Source organism: Atractosteus spatula, chromosome 5 (genome assembly GCF_055471065.1).
Source record: "Atractosteus spatula isolate fAtrSpa1 chromosome 5, fAtrSpa1.hap1, whole genome shotgun sequence".
Taxonomy (NCBI): domain Eukaryota; kingdom Metazoa; phylum Chordata; class Actinopteri; order Semionotiformes; family Lepisosteidae; genus Atractosteus; species Atractosteus spatula.
The window spans coordinates 34,280,172-34,303,802 of record NC_142710.1 but is presented as its reverse complement, the minus strand read 5'-3'; the positions used below and the strand labels follow the sequence as shown (position 1 = coordinate 34,303,802).

Sequence of the window (23,631 nt, the reverse complement as noted above, 5' to 3'; positions counted from 1 at the left end):
GCCACTGGAAACCAGGCTCCCCAGAGAGGTGGTTTATGGTTTAAGTGGTTTCCATGTCTGCTGAACTGAATTAAAGGAGGAGTAAAAGAATGAATTAACTAAACAAGACCACAAGACAGGCTACTATACAGCAAGCAGTGTTTTTATTTTCCTACACTGTCTGTGACTGCCTGAAACTGCCTTTGGTAACACGTTGATTGTTACCGTAGCTAGGGCATGGCTAACAGATAAAGCCCACTCTGGACTATCCAATTAAACACTGGATTGTTGGAAGGCGTCCACGCCAGGGAATTAAAGTCGTGTTTACACAGCGTGTAATTTACCACATGGAGGGAAGAAGGACGGGAAAGTGGTACGACACTGAGATAAGTCTGGGAAGTCCACATCTATCCATTCTCCCACAAGGCCTCGTCCCCAACTCCCCCAATTTTCTATTCCAGGCAGAACAAACGTGTGCTGAGACTGTAGACCATTAATCCACCTGCTTCCTCCTCATCCTCCTAATTGATGTGTTCCTGCAATTGTCTAACCACAAGCTGATTTACTGTTTTTGATTAATAGGTTTCGTCTACAAGGAGTCCATCTTAAATTCAAATATATATATATATTTTAAAAAAGACCTCCATATCCGTCATTTTATCATCATAATTTTATACTCGCTTAGAAGGCACTCTTATCCATGGCAACCCACAATATATACGAATCTTAAATTACAGTATCTGTAGTAATGCATATGGTATATCATCAACAAGCATGATAAAAATGTCACGAAATTAGACAGGAGCAAGCTAAATGTTCCTAAAGGCAGTTTAGGAAAGAGAATGCGTCCTTTACCAACCTGTCCATAGAGACGAAAATGTTCACTTTAAACCAGGTGGCCTAATGGTCAAACAAGAGAACACATGAAACTAAAAGCAGTCTGCAAAAAGTGATTAATTGTACAGAACTGTGGAAAAGTGGCGTTGAGTGGTTTGAAAGGCTTTATTGACTTACCTCCTTTATACACATGTGCAACAAGAGTGCAGAAAGCATTTCACAGTAATATGTAGGGTTTGTGTGAATTTATTGTGTTTTTCTTTGAGCAAATAATAAAAGTCAAGTCCTGGAGGGAACCCCTGGGCCTGTTATGTGATGTAGAAAATGTTTGAGAAAGAGCTTCAAGTCCTCTACTCTCTGGACTAGCAATTTCTGAAATGAACACTCTCATATTTACCTACATTTCTGCTTCATATGTGATGCATGACTGTGAAGGATAACTGCGAATGTAAAGCTTGAAAGTTTGGTTTTTGTGCTCAATTATGCTTCACAGTCATACATCACATATACACTTAACTGTACATAAGCTACATTATCCTGAAGAATCAAATGAATGTGAAAGGAAATCGAAAGCTACTATACTGTATTTACTGTCTTGCATTATGTTATCCCTGTTGGAAACATTTATCTCTCTATAAAACCCTGCTCATTCAGTATGAACTTCCATCCCAAGACAATGTTCTGGAGTAAATCCCCAAGATAGGTTCTGAAACTCTGGATCTGGAATACCATTTCCCACTAAATCTATACCAATCTGTTTATGCCTTCTTCCTGGTCTACGGTCTGTTGCCAATTTAAACGTTGTTAAACATTTCCGTAAAACAGGTGTGAGGTAAATACCCCTCTAGCTGAATTGAAGATTGTTGACTTAGAGTAATAAAGAATCTACAATTCTTTGCTGTTTTACTGTGGGACCTGAAACTGCTCAACACTCTGCACTAACTGACTTTGAAATGGCTAAAGTTATAAACCACAATACGTTTCCATTAAAAACTCATTATAAATAAGAATATATCATTCAAATATTGCCCACACATTTCCACCAAGACAGTAATAGACAATCAATGCACAGCTGGCAGTTTCAGATCTTGCTATTAGGTTACTGCAGTCATCTACTTCACACAGCTCATTCATATGGCATTTGAGGGTGATCAATATGAAGAAAGACTTTTTTAGTACTTTCAAATATTTTGTTTGCACACTGATCATAAAACATCACTTTTCTAAGAAGTGCAAATGGGCAAGACTGAAAAGCTTAATCCTCCTTGAAGCTCTTGTGAATCATATTAATCACAGTAAAAATCTTGATGGTGGTTTATTCAGTGAACTGGAATGATACAGTGCAGTGAATAAGGACGTAGCTGTAAACCCAGCACCAAGCACCAGACATCGTTTAACAGCATCTCACATTAACCACTGAATTAAGGATAATATAAGCTCTCTCTAGATTCATGTCAATTAGGCCTATCTCTTAAAAAAGTACCATGAATGAGAACTTTCCCTCAGCTTTATTGAAATGGCCTCCATCTATCAGAGTGTTAGTCACAACAAGTTGAAGTGTATGAAAAATATCTGTGTGCCCCTCAAGAAAGGAAACATGATCTGCAAAACAGTTGACAGGCTTCACACACAGTTTTATTTTTGTATAACCTGCCACTAAAGCAAAGATAACCAAGACCTACTGTAGCAGGTGATATTTAATGCAGAAAATGCAGTTTTACACGCAGTTAAAACAGACACAAAAGACTTAAGTATTTGCATGATCATGACAATGTTGGGAAGCAAGAAAAAACAAGATGTTAGAATCTCTATTAAGAAGCAAAGAATCTGAATCAATGGATTCCATGTTAAAATTGTACAGTGCACTAGATCTCATTACAATTTTGATTACCTTATTACAAAAAATACACTGCTGATCTGGAGCCAAGGAATGTCCTGACAGATGGACTGAAAGAGCCGAATCTTTTTAATGCTGTACGGTGAAGACTACAAAGGGACCAATTCAAGTACTCAAAAACTTCAAATGCATTGACGACGCCAATGACAAAGAAGTTCATTCTGTCACTCAGTGAAGTTCTTCAAAATCAGCAGTGAAACACAAAATTAGAGGACAGAAGTGGAAATTACACTGAAGCAACTTTCAGCTCCAGAATGGGAAGTATTTTGCAGAAGGGATGATGGGAGACTGATCAAAACTATCCAGTCACGTTTTCCAAAGCTGCTACCATGGAATCTTTCGAGGAATGGCTAGATGAGATCCTCAGATCTAAGCAACAGGCCAGACGGGCCAAATGGCCTCCTCTCATTTGTAACTGTCCTTATTATAGTCTATAAAACTGAAAATGGATTATTTTATTCCCAGACAACAATGAATATGTGCAATCAAATCATCAAACATATCTTAGAACACACACACACTTAAATGAATCTGGACTCACAAACTCGTACTACAAAACATGAAAACCCTCTACATTTCACACTGCAATCTCCACTGCAGCTGTGGCAGGTAGCTTAAACTGAAGGGGTTCTGGTACCACTGCAAGCTCACAGTGTCCAGCAAGGCCAGAGAGTAGGCAGTTACTCAGCAAGCTGAGGGTTCCCTGGCTGACACTTCTTCACCAGAACTCAGTGGTCACATGGATTCAACCAGCAATTTCTGCTCCTGAGGGCTGAACCTGAACTCTGCAAGCGCAGCGTCCCTTGCAGTGCCACACAGGAGAACAGCGTTAATGCTTCTGTACTTCTTATTCCTGGGGATGTTCTGTATTTTGCTATTCTGCTGTTTTTCCCCAGATAGGTCTTCTTCCTACTGACTTCCTCGTTGAGCAAACAAAAAAGCGCAAAAGATTAATAGTGTTGCATAGTGCACTGAAACCTATATGTCCCAGCATCGTGCAGATCATTTCACACAGCAGAGTGTATGTGGTGAAACTAATGCACCCTGTGCTATAAACATGCTGCCTCCTACGGCCCCCAGGCACAATGGAACACGGATTACAGATCTGGGAACACGAAGGTCGGAATTTGCAAGACATTATCGGAATTCACGGAACTGCTGGCTGTGTAAGCCAAAACAAAGCTTTTGGGATAATTAGGTATGACATGACAAGGCTGTAGTAGTACAGTGCTGTTGATTATTTTTACTCCTTTTTTAAGACTGTACATTGATAAGTGAAACTAATTCAGTAACATAATGCAGATCCCGAGACACAGCGGGGAGAACTGGCTCTGGACACAACGTACACTGCAGTGCTACACTGACCACTGTTTTCATGAACTACCCTTTATTAACCTAGACATCTGCTGGTGCATGATGGAGCTTGTAGCAGCAAGATAGCCATCTTCAACCCAATTATTATTTCAAATGATCTTGATGGCTACTACTGTACAAATCCGGATATAGCAGCTGCTTTGAAAAGTTCACAGATGAACTTGCCAGTTGAAGACTTTAAGAACTCTGCTAGGAGACTGGAGACGTTTTTTGGGCAACTCTTAGGAAAGAAAACATAATGCCCTGCTTGCATAGCCACAAAGAACATAAAAACTGGACATACTACTTTCCTTTTCATAAATAATGATTGCTGCCATGAATAATGCCGTCTTACCAGAACAAACAAAGAAGAAAACAACTTATTGTACAGAACTGGTGACACTAGGCACCTGGAAAGTGCTGAAAAGTGAAGGACTAAACAAGTCAAGTTCATATGTATTGTATATACTTCAAGTAAAAACAGGTATCAAAAACAACTGTGCATGCTTGTATACAGAGTGCCCTTTCATTTCTCTCATTAGCACACATGGTTATCATTAATGTACTTTACCACACAAGGGTATCATTATCATATTTTAATACTTGGAAGTAACACATTATTATGTAGAGTATCCATAAGCACTAGAAATTCATGTCCTGCTTTAAAACATGCTCAACATGTTCTCGTCCTTGTTTAAACGCATTCCATGAACATGTTCAAAGCAATTTACATTCAAGTGTGTTAGATGAAACATAAGAATGTCTCGTAGACCTGTTACCTTTAAATCCTCATCAGTACGCTGGCTAGTACTAAATTACCAGAGAAAACAGGGAAGGAGTCCTTTTCCAAGTTTTGTAGTCCTGGGATTCTAGAACAGCTTACTGTATAAAATGACAATTAGACAGAAACCATAAAACAGAAGAAAGTACTGCAGATCCTGCTGGAAATTTTAACTGATGTTGCTCCTCCATTTAATCACTCAGAATAACTAAAACTCATGCAGCCTGAAAAACAGTACCCTCTTGTGTTCATAGAAACACACACATCAGATGCTCCACATCAAGGTTTTAGCTAAGAAAAATCAAATATATCTGGGCTTTAAAAAGCCCATTTTTATTTTCTTGCCTGCAAGTTAAGGTATTTAAGGTGTAATGTATATTTTCTTCTAATACTTGAGATAGGATTTGTTTGCTGAAAATATTGCCTTGAGTTAAATTAAAAAGCAGATCAAGAAAAACATCTTAATTTAAAACAGCAAGTACTACAGCCAACTCATCACTACGTTTTTGCTGAGCACTTACAAATATTTAAGCAGAAATTGAAGTGTTCTTCTTCCATTTACTTGATTATAGTAAAACAGCTTCCTTCTAAGAACTGATGATTCTTGATCCTTAGCTTCTGAGATCTGACAAAGGTACACAGTGATAATGCAGTGATACTTGATGGAAAAAAATGCTAATGATAATTAGACCTACATGAATGTTACATTTCCCTGAGTGAGGCGTGGTTGCAGTTTAACTAGTTTAATGTTTGTGAGACCTGAGATGTGTGTAGTAATGCCAGATCAGACAGGCTTTGTGAATGTACACAAGCTTGATTCAGGCTTTTCATTTGTTTTGCTAATCTGTTTTAAGTCCATTTTGTGCTGTACCAGAATCCAAAGAATGTGGGACATTTTAACAGCAAAGCTTTTCATCAGAACATCATATAGCACTGTTCTAAATAAAACAGCAACATAGTAAAATGCTCCAAAGTGCACAACAAATTGTAAGCTAACAGGTGTAGTGGACAATTTTTTTGTAAAACGTGAAGTTCCCCGTGTTATTTTAAAGTATATTTCTCTCTCCCTTCAGTAAAACATGGAGAGTACAAATTGTACTTTGGTGTGTTAAAATAATATCTATTCTGCAGCCTTAATTGCTAAAGAATTAATAAAGTTGATGCCCTCATCCATGGAAATACTGCTGAAGCTTGCAATCAGACTTACTTAATATTTCTTATGGTTAGGTTTTTTAACTGAACTGTTCATTTTTAAACAAATATTAATGTTTGAAACAGGTTGTCAGTTGACAAATTGTTTCCCTAAGTTATTTACCGAAGAAATCAAGATATTAGCGCAGAACTGACCATATGAAGACACAGCAAGAAACGGCAGTAGAGAGTCAATATGGACACCCCCAGAAGTATAGGGAGTGCAGTATACTTCATCCTATATTACAAATGCAGACTAGCAGACTGCCTGCACACCGAGCTCATAAAGCCCAGTGGGGGTTAATGTCAGACTATTTTTGCTACATTTATTAATAAGACGTCATATTTGAAACCTGATGTCTAAGGGCAAAACAACTGAAATGGGAGAATTAAGGTGCTGTAAACGTGAGCTACTGTGATAAGATCAAGCAAGGACTCTGCAGGATGGGTTTTCTAAAAAAAGATAAACAGCCAATCCTGTATTCATGAATGAAGACGACAAGTGCAGCAATTTAGAAGAAGACAGCACACCAGCCGAAATGCAGTTCATCCACATTAATGCAAAACAGTTTTTTCTGTCTCTATAATACGTGGACATGGCTGTTTGCAGGAATGAGCCAAGATGCCAGTGATTATATTCTGCCGGGGCTACAGTCTGCGAGAGTCTGCTCAGCTCATTACAACCTCTGTAAACTGGCAGCACTTCAGATGTAGCCTGGATGGAAAAAAAGGTCAAATTGCCAAAACGTAGAATTTGTCCTGCAGATAGAGAAACTCACTAAACTACGAGGCTGAAGGGGGTGGGGGTTACCAAGTCTTATTTTACTTAATAAGAAACATTTCCTTGAAATTTTATCACTGTGACCACACTTTTTTTTCTCTTTTAGGAAGGAAGTCTTTGGGATCCAAAACGCACATATGACAAAAATCTGCTCCAAATATCGTAAGGGTGGGAAGGGAAGACCTTTGCAATTCAGAAAACAAAAAAAAAACAGGCAACATTCAAATGCAGAAGTGAAAAGGGTCAGAGATGTGGCACATCGGAGAATGTAAAAGTATGTTTACAGTGTATTCCAGCCCCTGTATTCTTCACTTCAGAAGTGAAAAAAACAATATAACAATTCAACCTAATCCAATTTGAAAAAAAATGTACAGAACGCAGAACAACTGATAGCACAACATCAATGTCAACCTTATCCAAACAGACTTTTTTGGAATTGAAATATTTAACATGCAAACAGGCTTGAGCATATACCTCCACTGGACAGCAAAAATCATCTGGAATTTCACTACTTTGCTGTCAAAAATGTGTTTTTTTAATGTTAACGTATGCATGAATTCTAGAGAACACAATGACTCTAGAAATACTGTACCAATTTTCATCTTTCTCTGCATTGACACTAAAGGTGCAGGAGGGAGCAATGACAGCTAAAACATCAGGAACGCTGCCATTGTAAAAATGATTACATGCTTAAACGCAACCAGAAGCAGCCAGCAGCCCTATTGCTCACCACTTCATTTACAGTAGATAAGTAATCAATTGCTTCACCAGCTGAATTAAAGAGAGTTTTCATGGGGGCCAGACTGCACGAGCACAGGCCGCCATTTAGACGGAGCCCTGCGGTTAACAAACCTGCTCTTCTGGTAAGTGCCATGGGATGTTCAATGGGCCTTTGTCACACAGGGCTGAGCTCCACCAGCACCATTTGCAGGGGCATCCTGACTTCTTCTGAAAGTCTCCCCTCCCTGTTCAATCCATGCCACTCTGATATCTAATACGATTAGCTGCTGCTGCCCTCAAGAAAGAAAATCTTTTTGGCTTGTCTTTAGTTTTGCAATGTATAGTAGTCATTGCTAGGATGAGCCAAACCATTGTACTTCCCAGTGAGTAAAATTGGGCAATAAGTGAAAATGTACTGGGCATAGCAAATCAACAGGACCTACCTACCCTACCCACAGCCTGACTGAAGGGATAATGGGATCATTGTCCAATACCCGCACAAAATGGCAAGTGTATTTGAGCCATTAGTGCAAGTAATGATAAGTATATATATATATGTATTTAAACCTTTTAAGAGGATTCCCAAAGTAAAAAATAGGATTAGAGTTTTTGGCTTAAATGAAATCGCATATAGTAACCAAGCACGCTCCTTGATCTAACTAAAAGTTTCCTTGATCTAACACAGAATTCTTACAAAAATGAAAAATAGCTTGAATGGTCGGAATTAAGCGGAGATTACCCTAAATTAGACCGTGTGCAAAATGTTTTAAAGCCAGAAGGCTGCCCGCGCATTACCTTCCAACACTGATCCGTAGCGTGCAGTGACCTTTGGAAATCCAGACTTTCCTAGGAAACTACAGGATTTCACTACAGGATTCATTTTCTGAAGGTTGATGAAGTTTAACCTACTATAAATGATGTAATATAACACATAAATTAAGATCATTAAGATCATTAAATAATTAAGATTAAGATTACCTACAGAAGAATGTACCTTTCAGAACAAAATGCACCACTATACTGTCCTTTGCCTGTCACATTTTCAATTTATCAAAAACAACTACTGCAACACAACTCAGAATTTCCAAGTTTTTCACCGGATAAGCATAGACCTGAAAAAAATGCAAAAAAATTAAAGAAGGTAGATTAACAGAATGACTGTTCCCATGTACCATCTTAAAGAAATCATTCATACCACATTCTTTCCCATTATTAATTTTATCTAGCACTGTATGGTCTCAATAACTGTTATGGTTTCAGCTTTGAATGTTAATTAAGTACTAGGCAAAATAATTATTCTACTTCCAGATCTGTCAAAGCTGAATACACACTAGCTTGCAGTCGGACATCCATACTGCTTTTCTAGAGGTCTTTAGATCACATGAAAGGACTGCATGTTTCTCCCACCTATTTTAATCAGCAGCAAAAACTTTCATCCAATACTGTCAAGCACCTCCAGAATCTGTTAACATGGCAAATCTACAGTAAGCCCACACACACATCTCTATTACTGTCCTCAGACCTTAAAAATAAGCATGTCTTGACCCTGATCACTCCATCAAAGAACAACTTTCCTTCGTAGAGAAAAGGAAGGCCACATGCTGACCCATTCAACAGAAGCTGTGCATATTAAGGAAAAAATAAACAAGATTAATGTGTCTTGTAATCAGGGTTGCTTCCTTAGTGAAGCACAGTAAACAAAATGAAACATTTTTCACAGTCAGTCACAATAGAGTAACATTTCTAGAGCTGTAATCAGTTACTTTGAGAAAACAAACTGCTTTTGGATGTCAAATGTGGCAAAATGGTATGTACCTACACCATTCAGTTCAACGGGATTACAGAAAATGCTGAATATTTCACTGCCTGCTAAGGAAATAAAGTTGATGGCACAAGTTTGTTTCCATCAAGACTTTTAGAACACAACTAATAAGCACATCACATATTCATGGGTATGGTGTCCAACAGCTAGGCATGCCAATAAACTCAGGTCTTCGACAAAGGGAGCCAAAACATGGTTTTCCTGCAGAGCTGAATCAATTATTAAAATTGCATCATTTTTGCCATACAGTAGGAGAGTGACAATTAGCAGTTCCGAATCTCCCTCTATCAAATCTTAGCACAAACATCTCACATTACCTCTCCCGCAACCACTCCTTGTCTATCAGCTGTATAAATCGTCCACTTTGTAATTTTCCATTTTCAACTGTTTACACAACAAGGTAACATAAAACCATGTGGGTAGGCCCATATTAGACGAAGTCAGCACAGATGAAAGGTGCTGGATAAAGGCAAGGAATTAGCCAAATACTACTAATCTGCTGAGCAAGAACTGCTATGTGTGAATGCACAAACTACATGAAGCTGCATTTCGGTATTGTTAAACATTATTTGTTAAAATAAATTTGGATTTGCCCGGATGTTATGGATAAGCATTTGGAAATTTTCCATTTTCCATTTTGAAATGTACCGTAATCAAGATGGTTCACTTTTGTCAGAAGTGCCATGAACAACTTTCCTTAGGAATAAACTGTCATTTTATTGATGCCACTTCAGTCTCCTTTGGAGATTAAACCCTTTATTATGTGGCTGTGTACTTTAAAGGTCAAAGTCAAGGACACACTGCCAGATGGCATGTCTACAGGGGCAATTGAAAAGGATGCTCATAATGTCCACAACATTATTATTCAAATCAATATTACATTTCTATTCACAGCAATGGATAATCACAAGTTGTATCTGTAATATTGTGATACAACTGTCAGAATATAGCAAAGAAAAAACGAAAATGTATTCATGATAAAGAATTCTCAGTAGAAACCATGGCAAACGTGACTGGAAACGCATGTGCTCAGGTCAGTGGAACAGTCCCATCAGAACGAGCGTGCGTGCAGTATGCTTCAGAGGACACCAACAATACTCCTCCCCCTTCCCAACATTTAAACTTTTATTCCAGAGCCTCCATAAGCACCGTCAGCAATTTCGAGCTAAGCACTAAGCACGGTTGTGAATGAATAGATTTAGGACCAGGATCAAAAAATAAAAGCAAAGGAAACGCAAGTTTCACCTTGCGCTGCCAAACAGAAATCTACTGCCCTGTCAAACTGCTGCATCAGTTCACGCCTGGGAGCTCTGCCTCTCTCAGCTCTAGTGTACGGAGAAAATAACAGTACCTAGTTAAGTTACTGAAAATAAATAAATCTCTGATAAGAGCACTGACACACTGCCAAGTTACATACTGCGGGCACAGGGTTCACTGATACGTGATCAATCCAAGGTTTGCAAAAAAAAAAAAGAGTGCAGGATATGTAATGTGTACTTTCGATCAAATCACATACTGTTTAAACACAGATACAGAGTACAAAATATCAGCTGGTTACTGAACATGCACATTTTCACAATAAATCAGACACATTTCTTGTCCAAAGATACCTTATGTTACCACGTACTGTATGTTATTTCCTTACTGCCAAATCACATTATTTACTATGAGTTTAATGAAGTAAAGCAAGAGCTTTGTGTGCTTTCTTTGCACATTCTATGATGGTTTATACTGACCACAATACAATTCCTTGTTCTTAATTGATGAAAGCTTCCAATTTCTGACTCTGTCAAACAAAGACACAAATGCAACAAACTCTTTGGTAAAGTTTAAGTTCCGATGGAGTTCACAGATCTTAGGCTACATTATTTCCTAAAATGACAGCACCTTAAAAGACAGGTAAAAGGTGCACAGAAATGCCCATCAGCAGCTAGACATGTATTCAAAACAAACAGAAACATAAAGTTTCAATTTGCTTTCGTTAAATCCCACTTATTACAATTTGCACAATATGGTTAGACTTTCCCCATCTCATTTCCATTCAGTATGAAGGGACCTGTTCAGAAGTATATTTCTGTAACCATTAATCAAATAAATCAGATTACACAACGGAAGATGGAACTAGGAAGGGACAAGGTATGTTAAACATTTCATTACCAGTCACAGATGACTGATGTTTGAAAATGAAAGGTCTAGGCAACCTAAAATGGCATCATGCAAACTACAGAGGAAACAATATCACAGCCAATCATGTGTGAGCTATGAACTGCACCGATTACATCAGATTTCAAATAAATCATCTTATACCTGCAACACTAAAGCAATTTAAGAAGGCTGTATAAACAGTATGCATATATTTTTGTATATTTGTATATGTAGAAGCTGTGAAAGTCACCTGTAGGGCCTGAGAAACTGCATCAATTCGTCAAAGATACTTTACTTTCCAAATCCCTTCCAGAGAGGGAAGGAATAGCAAACCTCCCATCCTGGAATTTCTCTAAAGGAGCAAATGTTTCAAAGCATTTTAGTTTATCATGGCTTTCCATGAGCAACACGCTGAGAAAATGCCCATTTCCATTCCCGGATAAAGGGTTAAAAACCTCAAAGTGACTGGACGTGCCGTTTCATTGTGAAGGAGAGGTGCATTTCCAGCTTCTTATCTCTGGGATCTGCCAGCAGGGCAACTTGTGACCTCTTGTGAAATACTTGTTAAATGAGTTGTTTTAAAAAAAAAAACATTTGCATGAGTATTCTCAGAACAATTAATTTAAGGAGACAGGAGTTATGGAAACAAATATCTGGGAAACCACACAGATTAGATGGCACATATCAGCACCGCAATTCCCTTTGAAGCGAATTTTAGGCAATACAGCTTAAATACTGCTTTATCAAGATCTAATGTCCCATATATTTACATAGCATTTCTTCATCACACCAGTCGCATTGTCCAGTCGTACTCAAAGTCACACGCTGAAATGCAACAACTACCCCCAGGGCAGACCCTTACAACTACTTACTGCAAACACCACTCAGTCACTCAGACAAATGAAATATCACGGTAGTATGGGGGTCAACTGTGCATCTATGGTTAAATTCTGCCTACAAAGCAGACCTGTCCTTTCAATACATCCCTCTGACCGAGGTTACGTTTCTGTCCCGAGGCATTTACGCTACATGCTTGAATTGCTTTTCAAAGACAAAGTCCTGGTCAGGATGGAGAGTGAACGGTGTCCAGGATACTGGCAGGTTAAAGATAACAATCTCTACTGGCCTCTCTGAGCCCTTTGAGCTCGTTCAGCTTGCCATGTGAGAGCCCCTGGACGATCCAGCTGAGACCAGACTGCGCCTGCAGACCAATCTGACTGGCTGCATTTACACCTGCATTTCGGAATTACTGAGCACAGATTCCAGATACTCTGTATGCATATCAGTGCATTGAACCTTGCAAAACACAACAGGTGGATGTTTCGGTAAAGATGAGCACACAGACTGTCAGAAGTATACACCTCTGGGCAAGCAGCATCAGGCCCTCCACACTGCAGGGACTGTATCTGCTAAAAATCCTGAAACAACATTCTTCTAAACAAGTCACATAAACGATAGATCCATCAGTCTGTTATCATAGTTCAAATCAAATACAAATAAGACAACAACTGAATCTAGATCTTCTGCAAATGTTCTACTCACATTCACTTAAATGCCAAAAAAAAAATGAACAAGTGAAGGTTAAGTATTCCACACTGAAAAGTCGAAAGTAGAAACATGACTTTCAGCAGTTAGGTCTTCTTCAGGTGACAGCCTTTTGCAGCTAATGCACACTACCACATGCTACCCCCTGAAAACTCTACAAAGGAAAATGCCTGTTGAAGAAATTGAAATTTGAAAAGATGTTGCTGTTTAAGAACTTATCCAGACCAAATTGACCATACAATTGTGTAATATATACGCAGTACAGTGGCGCAGTGGTCAGTACTGCTGCCTTGTTGTACTGGGGCCCTGGTGCCCCGAGTTCAGTTCCAGACCTGGGATACTGTCTGTGTGGAATCTGTATGTATTCCCCTGTTCACATGGAGGAAACCTCTGGGTGCTCTGGTGTCCTTCCACAGTTCAAAGGCATACTGGTAGATTAATTGGCTTCTGGGAAAACCTGTCCTGGTGTGATTGTCTGTGGCTGTCTGTGTCTCTGTGTGTCCTGCGGAGGACTTGCATCCCATCCAGGGTGTGTACCCCATCTTGTACCCATTGCTTGCCAAAATAGGCTCCAGCTCCCCCACGACCCCGAACGGAGATGAACCAGTTGGAAGATAGACATGCAAACATGTAGTACGCTTCCTAAAGCGCCAGCATTCTGAATTCATTTGTGTTTTTTGTAAGTGAGATGGGTGTTCCCAAAGATAAAGACGGACAGCTCCAGATGGTGTGCCACTCACTCTCTGCCTCCCAGTCACTCCTCAGCCGTTAAGAAGGCAGCTCAGTCTGAGGCTCGGGAAATGCATATTTTCCTAAGGCAAAGCACTGCAGTTCTCTGTGTGGTATTTAACAATGCATGTAAGCTAGCATAAAACTAAGAAAGATATTTAATTGTACTTGGGTTAATCACAGATATCTTTTGAAAGGACAGCATGTTTATGCTGCTAATTTTACAAGTAAGAAACGTGTTTTGAAAGTCATATTAAAGCTGTTCTCTCATAATGTTGAATGCCAACAAGTACATGAGCGATAAATTAATGAACTAGTGAGTTCCTGTGCACACTAAAGAACAATCCTGAAGAAGTACTGACAACAGACATCACTGTCACACAAAATCCTTCTCCTTTCTACACTTTCCCCCCTTCCCACTTACTCTGTCCTCCTATTTGTTTTTGCTACCAAGAATATTGCGTAAACGATATAGACTTAATATAGAGAGATTCACTGGCAAATCCTACATCAGAGCAGAAAGGCGTAACCGGCCATTTAAAGAACTCATTGATAAGTCGCATTAAGGCACCATATCCGGAGGGGTTCAGACCCTGTTATTCATTATCTAAACAAATGCATTAAGTGATCCCAACAGCAGAGTTATCTCTGCCATCACCCAACAAGGCAGGCTCAACCACAGAGCCAGCGGTGATGCAGGAGGTAACCACAATTTTAACCTGCACAATTAGACAGGCAAATTAAACAAGATGCCCCAGCCTGATACCCTCTGTGCTGCATTTCCAACACATCCTAGGGCCTTGAAGCAAGAAGCACTAGTGAAGAAGCAAACTTTACAAAGCTGAGGATACACACTACTGACTGTACAGGGGACAGGTGATGGAAAAGATCGTCTGAGTACGTCAGCTATAAAATTGTATTTATTCCATTTGAAGCAGGACAGGGAAGCAACTGCAAGTCTGTCAAGAACAATGATCACAAATAACTACAAGTACTGAACACACACAGCTACTCCTTCAGAGTACATGCAGAAGAAATGCAATCAATGATTTGGTTGTACAATGACTGAATGGTCCACAAACCTCTCGACTGCAGCTTGTGGTGATGTGTTTAAGATCTCAGCATGCATGTCTGTATTTATTGATAGGATTAATAAGACAACTGAGCATTAAGATAAAATCTCACTCCCAAGGGTGCCTCTGAGGGAACACCTTAGAGAATTGTTTCCAGCTGCAATGTCTGATCTCCAGGACTGAACAACACCGCATGTGTTTTTATATAGGTTTTTTTTTTCCTATGTGCATTTTATCATATTTATTATTACTTTTCAACTAATAGCAAATGTAAACTTTCCACACATTGCATCGTGTGTCACTGTATCATGTGTTATTAAGATGTAAGGATAAAAGTTCACAATAAAAAGAATATAACAGTTATAATCGTAAACTCATTTTGATGACCCATTAAATGTCAGATACCACCTGAAGACTTTTACGTTTACAGGTGACATAATCCAGGCACAGGCATGACGCAGCAGAGAGAAAAAAAGAGAGACAAACCAGCAATGTCACAGTACTTGTTACCATCGACTTCAAATGATGGCTGCCCTTATTAATTAAACATGTATACAATATAACAGCCAACTAATGAGTTAATCATGGACCACATGTATGTCTAAAACCCCATTAAACTATAACTACAAGCACAGTCAATCATCTAGAACAGTTTATCACAAATCCTTTGAACAGACTTTATATATACTCCAAAACAGACGGCTGTTTAGAGGTTAAAGGCTCATGGACTTAAGCTTGTTTCCTTGCTCTGTATGCCTAATGTTAACGCAGACAAAGGTTTGTAGTGAGATAAAGACAAGATTATCTTCATAACATAACATTGCCTTTGCTCTTTCAGAAGCACTGATTTCTACAATCTAATTCTAAAAATAATGTCCATATGAAAAAGGAAAAAATAATGTATTTTGAGTTTTGTCAAAGTATCACATGTAAATTAAATAGGAAGGCACGAAAAGATATACCAAAGCACCGTCTGGCAACAGTGCATCATTTTCAAGTTTGTGTTAATAGGCTAGTTGAAGAATAAGTAGAATCAAATTTTAAAATGTCACCACATTATAGTTTTATAATGAACTGTACTAGTTTCAGGGAGACATTCACAGAGGTGTGTAAATGTTTCTGGTAACCAAGAAAAGATTTTAGCATCACTTCCAGTCAGCCTTGCCCAATTGCTAAACAGTAACTACCAAGGATAAGATTTCCCCCCACCCTGTAGAAGTTTTTAACCTGAACCATCATGTCAAACAAAGCAGTGTCTTTCCTTTATCTAATCAATGAAAATCCTACAGTACAGCCTGAGGAGAACTCTAAAGACCTGGCTTTCCTAACTACCAGATACGAACTGCTGTGATGGAGCAAGAGATTGATTTGTAAGAAAAAAACATCTGTGAATAAACATCTATATACCTTTCTATTTCCACTGGATCTTTAACATGTGCACATTCCACCTCATAACACACAAACTATGTGTACAGATCAGATCTAGTACTCATTCTGCTTTATACATCTGAAATGAATAGTAGTAGTAGTACTAAGTCCACTGACATTCTGTTTTATTATGTTTCCCATGAATCTAGTGTGTAAATACTGCCGTACAGTCAGTCTCACCTCAGTCTACAGTTCACAATTATGAGGGGCAAATGAACTGCGTGTGTTGGGGGAGGGGACTGAAGGCAGCCGGAGAAGATACATTTAACAGGTTGAAATACCCTTGTTTCTGTAATCTTGGAATGATTTAATTATAACATTATTTAAATAGCAGATATAGTAACATATTCCAGGAATTTAATATACTGTCTGGGGTCCTGTCTTAAAATACTAAGACAAGAAGAAACCTCAGTGTCTTCAAACACTTCTATTACCTTCATTCAGCAACATATACTAGACCCTACATTTGTCTACCCAACATTATTAAGGCTCGTCCGAGGTCTAATCTAATCTACTACTTCTCCAGAAAGTAGATTTCATTGTCTGTGAACAGGAAAGAAAGAGTTACAATTTTGTGAAGATGACAAAGTCTGTACCAAACGATTCTCTGGCCAATTTCACAACTTCTTTAAGCCATCCACTTAGATATCTACTAGAAGTACCAGAAAAACAGGTTATTGGTACTTGGCATATTAGAAATGTATACAACGTGAATCTCCGTTTTTGGAAATAAAAAATACTCTAGACAAAGAGGATCAACATAAATTACAGATTAAATGAACATGATTGCTAACATGCACTGCACCATTATAGCGCATGGATCTAACTTGAGCAAACACTATTTGAAGGGCTAAAATCCTTCCTGCACTTTCCAAAGAGAATCCACACGCAGTTACCAAGAAATTATCTTTAACAGAGTGGGTAGAATGCTTCAGAGAGGCAGCAAATTGCATTTTTCTTTCAGTGTAAGGGTAGTATTACCTCAGCAGGCAGACTACTGCAGAGTATCACAAAGTAGCAAAGTACGTCGATCGAGAAAATGCCAGATACCAAACTCAGGGATTAAAACCATTGCTAAATCGATGCAAACCTCTATTGTATGAGCGATCAATCAGCTATCGGTTCTCGCTTCAATACTGATAACTGCAAAATAAAGCAGACGCGCGCGCACAAAATAATGAAGCAATTTCTTTTTTGCAAAAAAAAATCTGATATATAGGAAGCACTGACATTTGTCGCAATTATTTTTATTAAGATACCATCCGACCAAATTAATTAAACAAGATAGTGCTTCATGAATGACACTTAAAAACGTGAAATGTACAGTGTGCGTGAAACAATAAAGCACCGTACCGCCTTCAAAGCAGCGAGTACATCACAGAAACTGAAGGGTCAGCTGTGCAAATGAAAATTCACAAAAGCTGAGGCTGTACCCGCACCCCTGCCTGCAGTTCATTTAAGACATCCTGCAGGTAAGTGATAATAGCCTACAGCTGGTTGTGTAAAAGCATCTGTCAAAGCATTTTAGGGACACTTTTTCGTGTTGATTGTGAAACACATAATGTTTTTCTGCATTTCATAGTTTCGGGGTGTCGGCTGCTTTGGGACAGCATACATATGCCAAATACACTTAAGCGATATTAGTCTTGCATCAACTATGAAAACCACGAATAACTGTTTAACTTGCGCGCCCATTCAAAATGATCACCTTAAAACAAGTCTGACTTGAAAGTAGCATGGTGTTTTAATAGCAAGGCTACCGCAGTATAGGACATGCAATTGGAGGACATTGAAAACTCCAGACCAGGTTCTTCTTAAAAGTGAACTCCGCGGTTCAACCCAAGCGAATACTGTAAATTTATCACATACGGTAGAAGATTAACAAGCATTAACCAATCAAAACATTTGCCCTTTCTGCAACTCGCTGACATCGGAATAAAATTATTTAATTTGTTTTACAGGGAAAAACAATTTTGATGGATCGCGCATCCTAGACAATATTTCATTGAAACGCCCACGTGTAACATGTGTATCGTGTTTTATAATACAATAGGCGTGTTTGGAGCTTCATCGGGAGAATGAAAGAAAATATAACAACTATGTTTGATCTCAAAAATGCTATTCTGAAATCAGTAGCGGTTAGAATCAGTGCAGTTGATTTTTATTAACGGGTTTTTTTTCCCAGTGCCACCCGCGCATTAAAAAAAACCGTTCAGGCTGCCATCAAATTGCAAAACGCCGTAGAAAAAATAGATAAGGCCTGCGAAATTTCAATCTAACTGGGCGACATTTAGAAAATATATGTATATATGTGTGTTTTATGTGATTTGGATCCATGATGATCCCATCGTCCGCGTGATTGCGATTAGTACATATCTGGTCGTGGTGGTAGCATACAGGTAATCAGTGTTTGGATCAATTCGCATTTGAACACAGTCGATGCGATGGGTACACCTCAGACTCAAAACAGCAATCTGACGAGTCCGTGAATCGCTGAACGGGCAGCACTGGTACCCTCTGCCAGCTCAGCTCCCACAGTGGCTGAGCCCGGTCCTCACAGCCAGCGTGTGGGGCACTGCACCGCTGCAGCACAGAGGCCAGCCCGGCGACAGCACCTGGCGACCTGCAGTCCGCCACACGTACACGTACTTTCCACAAGCCACAAGAGCGGATGAAGACAAAAACAAACAAACCAACAAACCCCACAAGGGAATGGGCTTAAATTATTCACCCTCCCGACAGGACTCCGAATGGCAGGATGCAAGATGCAGTGTTGTTTGTCTACCGCATGAAAATGCGCAGCGCTTTGCAGTCTGAACGCCGGGGAAGCAAGAAGTGCAAAAACAGCAAAACCTCATACAGAATGCTGGTTGATATACAGCAGATCGCTGTAAGTGTATGATGTTCAAAATCGGGAACCAACCTTTTTCGAGAAACCGAACTACTTTCGGAAATACTTGTGAAAACACCTTATAGACAGCCGCATCATCAGACCGGATTTATTCTGCATGGTAATCAGGGAAATAACTGTACATTTACATGTCCTCTGCCAATCTCAGGCACAGTTATGACAAAGACTCGGTGCTCTTTATCAGGGCACTCATCACTAGAGGTGTTACAACTCAACCCTTGCCAAGGTGAAACATTAAAATGCAGTAAATATCTGAATAAGGTAAACAAAGTGAGTGGAAAAAAAAAACTGCCCCACCTTTCTTGAATTCCTCCAGCATGGCATCCAGTTTGGTGTCATTGAAAACAAAATGCAAGGGATGGCTATAGAACTTGGTGATGGTTTTCAGTGGCGTGCTGTCGTCCGGGTCGACAAAGGCCAAGTCCTTAACGAACAGGAGGTCCACAATGTTAGATCTCTCCCCTTCGTAGACAGGGATCCGAGTGTACCCACTCTCCATGATCTCGGACATGGTGTTGAAGTCGAGGATGGCGTCGGCGGTGATCATGAAGCAGTCGCGCAGGTTAGTCATGACATCTTCCACGGTCTTAGTCCTGAGCTCCAGGGCGCCCTGGATGATGTTGAGCTCCTCTTTGACCAGGTCATTGTAGGGATCTGTGACCCTCAGCATCTCCAGGAGCTTCTCCCTGTTGTACACCGTGCCAATCTCCTGCCCCAAGACGCAGTCCAAGAGTTTGCTCACGGGGTACGACGCGGGAAAAGTGAGCAGCATGAAAAATTTGGTCAGAAAGATGGTGTTCGCACCTACAGCCAGACCGTGCCGGGAGCAGATCGCCTGGGGCACGATTTCACCAAAGATCACGATCCCGATGGTGGACACCACCACAGCTATCAACCCCGAGCCCGCGATGTCATCCAACAGAATGGTCAGGGTGGTGTTCACAAGCACGTTCCCCAGGAGCAGCGAGCAGAGCAGGTAGTTCCCTTGACTCCGGACCGGCTCGATTTTCTTGGCGTAGTTCTTCTCTTTCTCCGTGCCGCAGTTCTGGACGATCCGTAGCTCCATGGGGTCCAGCGCCATCAGTCCCAGGTTCAGCCCACTGAACATGCCCGAGAGACAGAGCAGCAGCGAGATGAAAATGACCTGCAGCCAAAAGGGCAGCAAGAACTTCCTCTCCTCCACAACTATCACTTTTGTGTCCTCTCCGTCATGGTAGATCCAGGTGGTCTCAGTCCATGGGTCGTGCACGCCAGACACAGCAGGTGTTGGCATGGCAATGCACAAGTAGTAGGCTTTGCTCTTCTCTGTTTTCCGCAGAGGCTTAATTTCAATTTCCACTATGCCAGAAGTCTTTCTATTTAAGATAATATTGGGCAAAATTATAATATCTGAAGTCCTAATGCCACAGGGATGATAGCTTGAGGTATCCTCTTTGCTCTTATTATCCCTAGCGGTGCTGTCAATGTTGCCAACGACTTTGCTCCGCTCATGCTCTGTAAAGGCGATTTTGGACCACGTCTCGTTGTTAATGTTTTGCCCATAGACTCTCAGCTTGACCCGGGTCCTTTCGCTGACCCGCAGGGACCCCCCGTCCATAAAGGAAACGTCGTCTGTGTCTTCTAGTCTGAGCCCAATGATAACCGTCTCTTCTGCCCCTTCCTCGCCGCTGGACAAGCTCACCAAACAGCCGCTGACTGTAAAGAATACCAGAGCCAGAACTCGGACCCGGCTGAGCGCCGCCATCTTTAAAGTGGGCACTGTGGCCGAGCGCTCTGCCATCTTGATTGTGGGCAACCGCTTTTAAAAGAAGAGGGCTTTTAAAAATCACAGCCAATCGGAGTCCGCCTTCATCTCCGCTGCGGGTTTCCTTGACTCATGCATCAGACCTGTCTGCTCCCACCACGCGTCTCCAGCTCCTCTGACCAACAACACAGCGGAGCAAGCACAGTATGAACTCGTGCTCCTCGTGATGCCCAAAGACGGGCGGCCCCCGCACCCAATCAACTAGCGATGTTCTAAGGAGGCGGGGTGTTTTCCGAGGCAAAAGCCAATAAGAAAAGAAAACAAACATATGGGGGCGGAGTTACTGCCCAGGGCCGTCCTCGTGACTTATTTTGACGGAGGGTTGAAGGCAGCAAATAAGGTGCAGGAGGGGGTAGGTCTGATGAAGGGGGGGGGATCTCGGCAACCAATGAAGGTGTTGTTCCTGCCCACTTCCTGAAACATCCGTCAATGAGACAGGCGTGAGACTGCAGGTGGATAACAGGTGCAATTCAGATAAATAAGGGCTTTAGAGTCGTTTTAAATTGAGAGTAATTTTACTGTGCCTTTTCACTATAACGAAGCTTCATGCCAGTTCTTTCTGCAAAGATGCGTGATGACCTAATAGATGGCACACGAATACATAACTTCAGTGAAATTCCCTTGAAAGCTAGGAACAAAAAAGGCCATCAGTAACGTGTGTGTTTTTGCTGTTAAGCATCTCATTGTCTACGTTAAGAGCAGTTGGTTGTGTTTTGTTTTATTCATGTGTTTAATGTTCGCATACATCCGTACCTGTTCTTTCTTCCAGTATCATAAGGGAATAGTAAACTGACGTAATCCCTTCGTTTTCCCTTTCGGCAGTCGGTAAACATAACACATATTGTATAACTTTCGGTCACCTTGACATCCAAAATGCCTAAACTGCTATAATTCTGAGAGTAATGTGGGAGAATGGTAATATTACTACCGGTAACAGACCGACTACCGGACGTCACGTAGCATACCGAACGCCGACTACATAAAACGTTTCTAAGTAAGAAAATAAAAGAAATCAACTTCTTGATGAGTAGTAGTGGTTGTCTAAACAAAATGTTCAAACCTACGCTTTAGACGTTAAGGATCCTAGTATCTTGGGTTCAGCTACAGCTTTAAAGAAGGTGCGGAAGATTACTTTGTAATCTTTGTAGATGTTAAACGCAGGTGCCTTTATCTTTGTATTTTATTGATTAGTTAATCATCAAACAATTTAATAACAAAGCACTAATTCAAACGTCCGTGAGCAACACTCATAAAAACAAAACATCAACCGCCTGTGATAATCCAGGCATCTGTATTTTAATAACACGTTGAACTGTCTGAGGTTTAGGCTATCTTTCAAAGCAAATTCTAAAATAAAACTTGAAAAAAACGAGTTAATGCTATAGTTAGAAGTGTTATAAAAAAAAAAGCGCTGCACGAGTGTACACGCATAAAACACCACGTCAGTAAAAAAATCACTCGGTAAATTGACCAAATAATACCAAGAATAAAATCATACATGAAAAGTTTAGTAAAAAAAACAACGGATACATAGTCTCCGATTTTTGGCAGTGAGTTTTAAAATCGTGGTGCTCTGGCTTTCATCGTGTGAGCCTGGCCGCAAGTAAAAAAAGGAAGACCTGAATCAGCACATCTCAGATCAAGTGTTGGACTATACTCAAGCAATAAAAGTCCTAAAGTAACCTTGAGCTAGACCGTTCAGTGCCTTATATGTAAGCAACAGAACATTAAAATCCAGTATAAATAGCATAACAAATTCCATACTTTTTATAAACATATCAGCGAACACTGAAATAGATCAGATTAGATTCCTTAAATCTTCCTCTGAGAAGCGAAACTTGCCCAAACGTGTGAAGGGGACGCTGGCGGAGTCCCAGGGGCGTGGTCTCCGAACTGCGGCGCCGAGGGGGCGTGGCCAAGATAACACAGGGCGTGGCGATGGCATGAGCAGCACGTGTAGCAACAAATTCTTCACCACTGACACGAAGCAGCCCCGAGTTGTGCCATTTCAAAGGGTTTTATGGAATCAATCCCCCTCAAACCGTTTTGTAGTTTGGCTATAAACGTTTTTTTTTGGAAATAGTACAGATATTTGTCAGTTTTAACATGTCCTGCAGCTTTATTTTAGAGTCCTCTTCGCACATCTTCTCAATGTGCGTGATTCTATTTCTGCAGAGGCCAAAAGAATAATCTAGCATTAAAAATAGCGTATACATCTACATTTAAAGTAATTTAAATTAAAATATATATATTAGAATCAATATTTTTACCAAAAAATTCTGTTCCGTTTTAGATTCCTCCCACAAAAACAAAGAACTCATCAAATCACTAGTAAAGGAAAAAAGAAACAGAGGAAAACTGCATCAAGAAGTGAGCTTATTTTAAAACAGGATAAAATATATAGCTTTGAAGGGATGTCCTGAGGCCATACCTTAGGAGGAGGTAATCCAGTACACCGAGGGACAAGGTTGCTTGAAGGTAAAAGAGTTCAATATAAATGTGAAAGGAAGATAAAATGCACAATGTGAAAATACTAGATTATACCACAAACATATCTTCATCTGTACTGTATTAGGTAATCTCATCATATACAGGACTGCAAGCAGACATCTGACCGTTTAATTACAAAAAGAAG

At 40.1% G+C, this 23,631-nt stretch overlaps 1 protein-coding gene across 2 annotated transcripts in view; it reads right to left on the bottom strand.

Moving 5' to 3' along the window:
- cnnm2b (cyclin and CBS domain divalent metal cation transport mediator 2b) overlaps positions 1-21,168 on the bottom strand; it is a 75,308-nt gene extending 54,140 nt beyond the window's left edge. For both annotated transcript variants that reach the window (XM_088917501.1, XM_088917502.1), the window contains exon 1: positions 19,490-21,168. In XM_088917501.1, coding sequence (XP_088773627.1) covers positions 19,490-20,972 — 1,483 coding nt within the window. In that variant the 5' untranslated portion in view covers positions 20,973-21,168. The remainder of the gene's footprint in view (positions 1-19,489) is intronic.
- Between the last annotated feature and the right edge of the window lie 2,463 nt (positions 21,169-23,631).